Source organism: Garra rufa, chromosome 16, assembly GCF_049309525.1.
Source record: "Garra rufa chromosome 16, GarRuf1.0, whole genome shotgun sequence".
Taxonomy (NCBI): domain Eukaryota; kingdom Metazoa; phylum Chordata; class Actinopteri; order Cypriniformes; family Cyprinidae; genus Garra; species Garra rufa.
The window spans coordinates 26,003,536-26,015,197 of NC_133376.1; the positions used below are offsets into that span (position 1 = coordinate 26,003,536).

The 11,662-nt window shown below is 32.0% G+C and overlaps 1 protein-coding gene across 1 annotated transcript in view; it reads left to right on the plus strand.

Annotated features, from left to right (window-relative positions):
• Positions 1 to 3,128, plus strand: part of fgfrl1b (fibroblast growth factor receptor like 1b) — a 36,589-nt gene extending 33,461 nt beyond the window's left edge. The window contains exons 4-5 of the mRNA XM_073820219.1: positions 2,432 to 2,496; positions 3,015 to 3,128. Coding sequence (XP_073676320.1) covers positions 2,432 to 2,496; positions 3,015 to 3,128 — 179 coding nt within the window. The remainder of the gene's footprint in view (positions 1 to 2,431; positions 2,497 to 3,014) is intronic.
• Positions 3,129 to 11,662: the final 8,534 nt, after the last annotated feature.

Consider the following 11,662-nt stretch of genomic DNA (forward strand, 5'->3'; position numbering starts at 1 on the left):
CTTTCATTTATCAAATGTTAGGCTTGTGTTTAGCACATTGAGCAGTAGGATGTTATTGATGCATACCGATGCCATAAAATGCATTATTATTATTATTATTAGATTTGCGCAATTTCACTGTGATACAGCTAATAGTCATGTGATGCGGTGAAACTTTTCATCTAAATTGGAGTGGAAAAAGGAGGGGCTTTAAGTTTTGTCTTACATTTGGACATCGACGCATCGTTAATATGAGACTATTTTATATTCTTCTGCTTTTGAGCTTTGTTTGTAAGTATCATCTTATAATGCATTAGGCCAAAAGGGAAACAAACTAAGGATGTATTTTTGGTGTATTGTACATTGAGAACATAGTGGTTATATTACGCTTTGACAAACATTTTTCAGCATGAAAAGATTTCTTGTAAAGCCAATATGTTTTCTTTCCAGGCTGTCAGACCAGCGTTTCGGGTAAGGAAAGAAGTAAATATAATGTAGATGCAACAATATTTTAATATATATACAGTAGTCAACATTTCAAAAGTTTCATCAAAGTTGGCCTAAATCTAAAACAATACCTCAATCTTGTCTTTTATGAACTTTTTGGATCCACTTCAAATGTTGACTAGTGTATATATATATATATATATATATATATATATAGTGAATGAGAAATCACTTCCTTGTAAAGCAAATATGTTTTCTTTTTAGGATCTCGGCACAACTGCTCTGGTAAGAAAAAAAATTAATTCTACAAAATTATTTCATTAAAAAAAAATTACATTGTAAAATCTTATTGCAATTTAAAATAGTGGTTTTCTATTTTAATATACTTTATAATTTATTCCTGTGATCAATGCTGAATTTTCAGCATCATTCAGCAGTCTTCTTAGTCAAGTGATCTTTTAGAAATCATTTATGCTTATTCTATTTTGAGGAAATGTTGTTCTTATTAACTTTTTATTCATCAAAGAACCCTGAAAGAAGAAAATTAAAATACAAATAATAAGCAGGACAACTGTTTCTAACATTGATAACAAATTAGTATATTAGAATGATTTCTGAAGGATCATTTGACACTGAAAACTTGAGTAATGGCTGATGAAAATTCAGCTTTGCGTTATAGAAATGCATTATATTTTAAAGTATATAAAAAAGAAAACGTTTTTTTAATTTGCAATAATATTTCATAATAAGACTTTTTTCTGTATTTTGATTAAATAAATATAACTTTGATGAGTATTAGAGACTTCTTTAAGGGGAGACACTGCAGGCAAAAACGCTGTTTTTTCATGCACCTATCAAGTTTGAGACTAGTGGAAAGAAAATATCTTTAAAAAAAAAACACTGTTAAGTGTTTCTTTTATATCACTTTATCTGTTTGTGTCAATAGATTTCGATACAATGCATATTTTTAAAGGTGGTTTTGTCAAAATGAGTTTTTTCTTCTACACTGAGCCTTAAATCTCCACTTCAACAACACCTACACACACCAAACTATACATTTTTATTCCTGTCTATATCCTGAAGGTTTTTACAAAGGGATTTGTTTATATATAATTTGCTTGATTTAATACAACATTTTATTCTGCAAAAAAATGGTAAAAAAAAAAATATATAGTGTTTCCTGTCTGTTCTAAGTTTTTTTCAGAATTATGTTGTGACGAAATGAGATACCCAAAATTCCCTCTGTAAAAACGTTTGACTCTAATGTAAAAAAAAAAAAATTAAACAAGAATTTTGAAACTGACTGCATTCAGTGTTTAGATTTTTGTACTAGAAATGTATGCTAATTAACACATATTTCATTAAATAATGCCTCATTTGCATATTTAAACCTAACATTTAAAAAAACTTATACAAACATTTTTGCAATTCGAAAAATCAAAGTAATCAATCAATTGGGTAAGTAAGGTGATAACTATTAATTTTTTATCCTATTCTGCTGCAGTGTCTCGCCTTAAAATACATTAAAAATCTTACTGATCTTACTTCCTCTTTTTAGGCATTCAGGCCAACTGCTGTGGTAAGGAAGAGATATATTTATATTTTATATTTGTGTATATACACACACACACACACACACACACATATTTATCTATCCTTCTTTCTAACTTTCTATGTAATAAGAATATTTTTATGTGTATGAAACTATCAACATCATTTTTTTTTTTTCAAATGTCTCAGGTTATTGCAATGGAAACCTTTACATTCCTATCATCGTAGTTCTCTGTGAAGCATTACTGATTTCTATTGTTGTAAATGTCTACATCATGTGCATGACCAAATGTAGAGTCTCGTGCCAGAACTTTTACAGTATGTAGCTTTTCATTTTTTACCACTACAAAATAAATGTCTTTACTTTTACTATGATAAAAATATGATAAAACTGCGATAAAGTTAGCAATAATTATCATATGCTGTTTTTTTTTTTTTTCTTTTTTTTTTTAAGATAATTATATTGCTGTCTGGTGTAGTCGTGGAAAAGCAACTGAGCCAGAGCAATCAGATGACCAGGTACAATTTTTGCACATGCAAACATTTTTATTATTTACATTTTCTTTTATTTTGAAAGATCTTGCATATAAGATCTTTCCTCTTTTATAAGTAGTTCATATAAAACATTTATGAATTATAAACATAATTACAAAACTAAATATATTAACTTCTGGTAGTGCCTACGACAATTCGTCCTCAAAAAGGCGATAGAGCTTTTGCAGTTATGGGGCAGAGACTGTGGAATGAGTTGCCGCTATTTATAAAAGATCTGCTAAATCCCTGTCAATGTTTAAGAAATTGCTGAAAAGCCATTTTGGGGTGGCAGCCTACATTAGTTAAACTAGGTTGTATGTGATTGTTTGATTGGTCAATATGTGACTGTTTTTGGTTGTTTGTTTGTTGTTTATGTAAAGCACTGTGGGTAACCCTTCGGGTTCTTTTATTAATGCTATATAAATAAATAAACTAAAAAACAAATCATAAGCTATTAGATCCATTATAATATATACTGAGAGATATACTGTGTTTACTTGTAGGTTCCAGATGATACACAATACTCTGCACTCAATATTTCCAATGACAAAAGGGAGTCTGAGGAACAGTCAGAAGTGAACCCCACTGAGTGTGTGTACTCTGCTGTGAAACACTAAAAAAAAGAGACGTTGTCAAAATAAATGCTTAAATTGGTGATATATATTCTGCTTTTGCATTTTTGCTTTCATTTTCATTTAGTTTTTCTGTAATTTATATTTAATCAGATTTAATATTTCTGTTTTGAATGGTCAAAAAAGAAACTAGAGTCACAAAGCTGAAGTGGATTGTTTATTGTATAACCACCTCACAATTTACCAGTTTTGGATGGACAGTGACTACGTTTACATGGACACCAGTAATCTAATTAATGACCTTATTCTGAATAAGACAATAATATGATTAAGCTGTTTACATGAGTTGCTTTTAGAATATTCCTTTCATGTTCCCGTTTTACATGTTATAGTGCATAGATCGATTAATGACACACATCATTACGTCCACACGCGACGCTATCAGTTTATCTTCGTTACTTTTGGATGTTTCGGTTTTAATTTTACAAAAGCTTGAAGTGGCTCTGGACATATGCAACACATTTTTTAGAATGTGTGAGTTAAAATTTGCCGTGGTCGCATTTGTGCGAGTGCATGCTGTGCTGCTCCAAAGGGTCTGCTCCATACAGCGCGCGTTTCAGAGCCAGTCAGTTTTTAGGAGAAAAAAAAAAAAACACTCACAAGCACAGTCACCGAAAGCCAGTTTAGTTTTACTTTTTTTGTTTGTTTTCATTTTGAAAACCCTGTTATCTTTATTTTATTTTATTTTTTTAATTAATTATTTCGATTGCTCAGTGTTTGCGCGCCCTGTAATAAATTGTTTAGTCGGCATATAACACAGCATGTGATGGAGTCCATGCCTCGTCTTATTAGTTTTTGTTAATAAATGCTATATAAGCTAGTTTTATTTTATTTTTGTTATGCTGTTTAATTAAAAATAACAAATCCATCTTTTAAGAATTTGTTTAATCTTAAAATTGATAGGTGTAGCCTTATATATGTAAGCAAAACCAAGATCATGAATTCAAAAGTAAAAGTGAAAAGCATCCTAAGACATTCCAATAGCGGAAATCCCGTTCACAAAATTAAAATAAATACTAACAAATAATACTAATGAAAAAGAACGGGTTGAATGTTAAATACGTTACCATAAAACTATAAATTATGATAACAGACAAACTATTTATCAGCAATGAGCATTGATTAAGCCCATGTTGTAGCAAAAAATAAATAAATAAAAATGAAACCAAAGCATATGCATGTGCAACCAACTGAGAGCGTTATGCCGCGTTCCAGACAACCCGTTACCCGTGTTTTTCCAAACTTCTACCCGTGAAAGTGCACTGGAACGGCAGTCAAACCCGTGAACTCGTACTAGATCGACGTACTCCCAGTTACGAGTTCTGACGTGACATAGCACGAGAAACAACAATAAAGCCTCTAGGGGTGTGGTGTTTATGCAAGTGGCACACGGTGGAAAAATTGAGTTTAGGACAATATAACGTGCAATCAAATTATTAATACTATAAAAATAATAAATGCTTGGCGTGACTTGCCTGGAACGCTACAAAGTCCTGAGTCGTGGTTTGAAGACGTGATTTACGAGCTCAAAAACCTGCCTGGAACGCAGCATTAGTGTGTATCCTGTCACAAAATGTGGCGAAAAGTCCTACAAAAGGGGAATAGTCTGATTAAAGTGTGTACATGTCTTCCATAATGCGACTAAAATAGGAATACTCCACCTGTCTTAATTCGATTTGTGTTTACTCAGATTATGACTTTAGTCGGATTAAATTAATCAAAAATATCAGTTTACATGGTTGCTTCTTAATCAGAGTATTTACTTAATCGCGTTAAAATCGGAATATTGTTGTCCATGTAAACGTACTCAATGATCGTAGTTTATGGTTGTTTATTAGTTGCATTAGTAATAAAGTAGTGGGCTTTTAGTTGGCTGTTGGTTATCGGTTATATCTTCTGGCCAAATGCATATGAGTATTTCCGTGCGACATATGTGGTTACATGAGACGCATGTAGGCTACTTCAAAGAAAATGGTTGCTGTCAGCAGTTCAAAACACAGAGAATATGCTTTGTGTGAAGTAGGTATGTTTTCTTGCTTCATCCAGGCCAACACAGAGTTGTATTGATGTAGGCTATTAATGATGTTCGTATAAATACAATTAAAAAGGTCTGTTTAAAGCTGTTTAGTCTGAAATGTTTTGTGTTCTGACTAAAACGCTCATGTTTTTGCGCGGGAAGGTGTACACCATAACGGGTTAAAGTGATAGTTCGCCAAAAAATGAAAATTCTGTCATTAATTACTCACCCTCCTCATCTAGTTCCAAACCCGTAAGACCTTGAATGTGAAAATGTTCATCTTCGCAACACAAATTAAGATTTTTTTGATGAAATCCGAGAGCTTTCTGACCCTGCATAGGCAGCAAGGGTACTACCAAGGTCCAGGCACAGAAACAGACATCGTTAAAACAGTCCATGTGACATGAGTGATTCAACCGACAAAGAAATCGTTAAATAAAGTCGTTATTTTTGTTTTCTTTGCGCACAAAAAGTACTCTCATAGCTTCATAACATTAAGGTTGCACCACTGATGATATCACTGATGATATGGACTGTTTTAACGATATCCTTACTTGTGCCATGGCCGTGGTAGTTATGTTTGCTGTCTATTAGGGTGAGAAAGCTCTCGGAATGTATCAAAAACATCTTAATTTGTGTTCCGAAGATAAACAAAGGTCTTACGGTTTTGGAACGACATGAGAGTGACTAATTAACGACAGAATTGTCATTTTTGGGTCAACTAACCTCTTTAAGGGTTGTCATTACCTGCAATCTCAGAGCTCACCTTATGAGGGCAGCAAAACTCATTGAATTAAAAATGGTTGAAAAACTATTTGAAAATAATGAGCTTATTTTGTAAATTGTGTAGGCTATTCTTACAGTATAATTATGTGAAAGTATATTTAAAATGTTCATATGTATTGCACTAGAGATTAGATGGGCAAAATCATAAAGAGATCTAAGTAATAGCTGCTAAAATGCATTTAACACTTTCTGTGCTCAAATTTCCTAAGCATTTTGAAATATGATTTTTTTTAGCCAGTGAACACAGAAAGATCTGCCACATCAAATGAACATCACAGCCTCCTCTCATGATTGTTTGAGGCTGCTGGATGACTCAGTATGTGCATGCTTGACCCCAGACCTAACCCCAGACATGACAGACAGTGTTAGTGTACAGTATGCATTACCAGCAGGCCAGAATAAGAACCAGTCAAGACAAAAGACTTTCCTAGTCTTACACATTTGCTTTCACTTTTTATTTATAGACAGCATGCAGTATATGCACATATACAAGAAAAAAAAATTATGCATTTTTTTTAAACGTTCACAAAAATATAATAGACTTTTAATTAAGACATTCAACACACTACACTTTTTAATACAAAGAAATGTTTTAATACTGTATGTGGTGGTGGTATGTCAGCCGTTGTTGATTCTTAAAGAGGCAACTCGCTTTGATTTTATATTAATAGATTGAAAACATCAGGCTGGATGGTAAAGAAGCCTTAATCGATCAACATTTTTTCTACTGATATGCCATTCTTTTTTTAGATTTAGGACCTTCATACTTAAAGAATAAATAGCAACAGATGTTTAGGGGAATGGAAACTTGTGGTTTCACTTCACCACCTCCATCACACCTTGACTAATGACCAATGTCTGATAAAAGGTCTGTTGCAGGAGGAACAGGAAGCCCACAGCAGCAAATGCATGCGTTATACTTTATGTCTCAAATCTATTATCGTGCTACAAATGATGTTTGTGCAGATTATTCTGGCATTTGTGGTGCTTTATCTTAATATATGTAAGTGACATTTAAGCCTGTACAATATTATGTTTGGACAGAAGCAAGAGACTTTAAAAACGGAAAAAATATTATGTATTTTAAGTTAATGGCTTCTTTTTTAAATATACTGAAAATGCTTGTTTTTTTAAAGTGCATTTGTTTGTTTCAGATTTTACTCACTGTACTTCACTTCATCAGCCTGACTCTGTTATTCCAGTTGACCCTGGTGCCAATGTGACTCTGCAGTGCTTTTTTGGAGTAAACTACACCATGTATGACATGTTTTGGTACAAGCAAATCAAGGGCCAGCAGCCGTGTGCTATAGTTAAGGCGGGAGCTGTTGCTGATCCTATTTTTCATAAAGCGTATCCAAACAGACGCTTCAATATCAGCAGGTCAAAGAAAAGACTTTCTCTTAGTATCATTAACATTAGTCACTGGGACGAGGCGGTCTATTACTGTGGAGTGGAGATTTTCTTTGATATTGAGTTTGGAAATGGAGTGTTTTTGGCAGTAAATCTATCAACATTTAACTCTGCAGGTAAGTTCTTTTCTTTTTTAAGATGAAAACGTTTCCTGACATTTAATTGGCTGTTTGTACTACTGAACTTCAGTTCATTCACATCACATGAAAACTAAATCAGATATATTTGATGCATGTCAGTGTGCATGTAAGAGTGATTTTAGGTCATAAATTTGAACTGTTCTGTTTGTTTTTCAGCTTTAAGTCCAGCAGAGAGAGAATATCTTTATCTTTTTAGAATAGTTGTCATCATTCAGTGCAATATTATTGGAATATGTGCCACGTGGATCATATGTCTCTGCATCAGGATTAAACAACAAAAGGGTCTGTTTTGCTGTTTCATATTATGTATTACATATTTTTAATACTCTTTTGCACTCCTATAACTTCAAATATTATATCTGTACATTTATCAAATTTCTCATTTCTCAATTGTAGAAACAGTAATGTTGTTTGATGAGAATAGGTATTAAACTGTTTATTTCAATTATCATGCTTAGAGTAAAACTTATATGTGAGCCTGGACCACAAAACCAGTCTTTTTTTTTTCTTTTTTCTTTTTTCTGAACGCTGAATAAATGAACTTTTCCATTAATGTATGCTTTGTTAGGACTATATTTGGCCGAGATACAACTATTTGAAAATCTGGAATCTGGAAAAAAAAAAAATTGAAATATTGAGGAAAATCTCTTTTTTCCAAATGAAGTTCTTAGCGATGAATATTGCTAATCAGAAATTAAGTTTTGCTATATTTTCAGTAGGTAATTTTCAAAATATCTTCATGGAATATGATATTTACTTAATATCCTGATGATTTTTGGCATAAAAGAAAAATCTATAATTTTGACCCATACAATGTATTTTTGGATACTGCTCCTAATGCACGACTTATGACTTGTTTTGTGGTCCAGGATCACATATTTGCAAGTAATGACCTTTCAAAAAACTGTTGATTTATATTAGTTAGAAAAGCAATCCCCAATAACTGTTAAACAAAATTAATTCATCTTTTTTATAGCTTTATCTCCAGTTTCTTCTGTCCCCAGCCAGCGTCATAGAGGACACATACCTGTTCATATTGAAATGTCTGATGCTAAGGTAAAGTAATTGTTTTGTGCTTTTAAAATTTCTCTTTGTTAAAAGACTTTAAGATTTTTTTTAAGTTTCAGAGGAGCTTGTCATCTAAATTTTTAATCACTGTAAAATCACTTAAAATCCCACCAGACTGACAGCTTTCATTTTAACAAAACAAAATTGTATAATGTGGCCAATATATATATATATATATATATATATATATATATATATATATATATATATTCTGGTTTCGCACTAACCTCTTTTTCTTCTTTTTTTTTTCTTTGTTTATCATGTATTTATTTATTTTTATTTATTTATTAACAGAGTCATACATCTAGTTTTGATGCCAATCAAAACCAAAGCTCGAGGGGACACCAATAAATGAAGATCAGTCGAGAATGAAACATCTTGGTCAAAAAAAGAAGAAAAACTATCCATATTTCTTTAATATAACATATTCGCTACAATTACTGTATACATACTGTATATGCTTGGATAAGTCAACATTGTTTGTTCAGTAGAATCTACAATTTGAATAAATAAGCCTTGGCAGCTTTTTAAGTTTTATTTAAAAGAAATTGCTCAATGAATTTTGTGGGGTGGGAGGAATGAAATAAAATGTAATCACAATTGTGTGATTTGTGTTGTATTTTGTTACAAAATTAGATGCAGTAATGGAATTTGCAGAAAGACACAGCTAGTAAGCAAATAAATCACACATATCAATATATAAAGCAGGTGTAGCACAAGTTAAATTTGCTATCTAATAGATTCTACATGCTAATGTATTCAACTATGCTATATTCAGTCTCACTGGGGTCACTGATCTGGCTGTACACACTGTTGTGAGGTGTCTCCCCCTTCCTTCGCGCACTTTTGGTTTTTCCCTCCATAAAATGCAAAGCAGCATAACTCGGCGCCACTGCATCACGATCCTATGAAAGTAATGCATCATAGACAGAAAGACACAGTTAAAAGCACAAGTGAGAAAATGTAAAATGTAATATAATTTCATATAATTTCATATTAAATGTACACTTTAATAAAATAAAAAATAATTGAATAGTAAATACATGAAACACTATTTAAATTCATTTATGAGGCATACCTGACTGAAGGGATGTTCTTTTTCAATGTTTTGTAGCCTTTTTTCTGCTTGAAAGAAAAGAGATTTTAATATAGGTCAGATCAGGATCAGGACAAAACTTTCTTAAATACTTTTACCCACAAAGAGAGTGATTTTCATTTAAGCTCATTATATTAAACCCATATTAGTGCTGTCAAAATTAGCGTATTAATGCAGGTGATTAATTTTTCCAGTTTAATGGCATTACAAATATTTAGCTAACGGGGCTGGGGTTAGGGTTGGCCACCCCACTCACAACTGCTGCTTTTGTCTCTTTTTTTTTTTGGACAAGAAATGCATTTATTTAGTCGCAGAACGTCTTTACGACCACATCAAATGACTTTTCAGACGCGCACTCCACTTTAACTCAGCTACAGGCACTAGTCAAATGAACACGGGAAAGGAACAGGTGACAAGCTTCAGTAGAACAACAGTGAACTGCGGTCAGATGAGATGTTGTCAGGCCATATGTCATAAAAAACGAATTTTCCTATCCTGTGTCAGCCGTTATGTGCTTGATGCACTCTTGCTTCAAATGCAGTGGTGCATGCTGTAGCCTATATTTTTTCATATCAAAGCCCGAATTAAACTATGAACATGCGTCTCAGATCCATGTCATGTTCAGCAGTGGCAGCTCTTAAAGTAATAGCAGCCAAATAAGCTAATAACCCAGCTGCTGTAATGTCTATTAATCAAAGAACAAAAGAAAAAAAGAGGAAATCCATAACTTTCCTAGCTTTAAGGATTTATCTATATTTAATTTAGTATTTGATAACATTATTCAATTTCTGAATATTTCCTACTTGCAGATGGTCACAGATAAATAATGTGTAAAGATTGTTTTAAGTTCACTTAAATTAAAGTTGTTGTTTTTTTTAAGGGGAGACACTGCAGACAAAAACTGTTTTTTTCATGCACCTGTTAAATTTGAGATTTTTTCATAAAGTTTTTTTTTCAGACTAGTGAAAAGAAAACATCCTAAAGACACTGCTAAGTGTTCCTTTTATAGCACTTTATCTATTTGTGTCAATACATTTCAGTTACAATACGTGTTTTTAAAATCCGTTTCTCCTACACTGAGCCATAAATCTCCACTTCAGTAGAACTTACACACACCAGAATTTACATTTTTATTCTTGTCTATATCCTGAAGGTTTTTACAGAGTGATTTGTTCATATAAAATTTACGTGATTTTATATATTATTTTATTCCCCTAAAAAATTGTGAAAAAAAAAAAAAAAATTCTGCCTGTTCTAAGTATTTTATGAATTATGGAGTGAGATACAAATGAGATACTCCAAATTTCTTCTGTAAAAATATCTAATATGTAAAAAAAAAAATTAAACAAGAATTTTGAAACTTCATCGAGTGTTTCGATTTTTGTACTAGAAATGTATGCAAATGTCATTAAATAATGCCTCATTTGCATATTAAAACCTAACATTTTAGAAAACTTGTAATACAAAAAAATGTTTGCAATTATCAATGTAATCAATCAACTGAGTAAGTAAGGTGATAACTATTAGTTGTTGTTTTTTACCCTATTCACCTGCAGTGTCTCGCCTTAAATATTAAAATTGATAACTCAATTAAACCGAAATGTTGAATGGCTATAGTCAATAGGAAAAAAATAACATTTTAAAAATTGCAAAGAACATTTTAAATAATTGCGATTAATATCAGAAAAAATGTGATTTGTTAATTTTTTTGTAATCAATTGACAGCACTTAATATGTTTCTGTGTGTGTGATGTGTCGACTTTATGAAATTAACAAGAATTTGCATATTCATATCTAAGATTATGCATTATTAACTGTATTATGAATATGTCTGATGAATTACTATATTTATATCATTATTAATCTTTTTGAGAATATGTAAACGGTTTTACCCTGACTGACCTTTTGAGACATGACATGAGACTGTATGCTGTTGCTATGTAGCTATGTTATTTTCACACATTTGATCATATCTATCATCAACTCCAACAGACAGACCGAT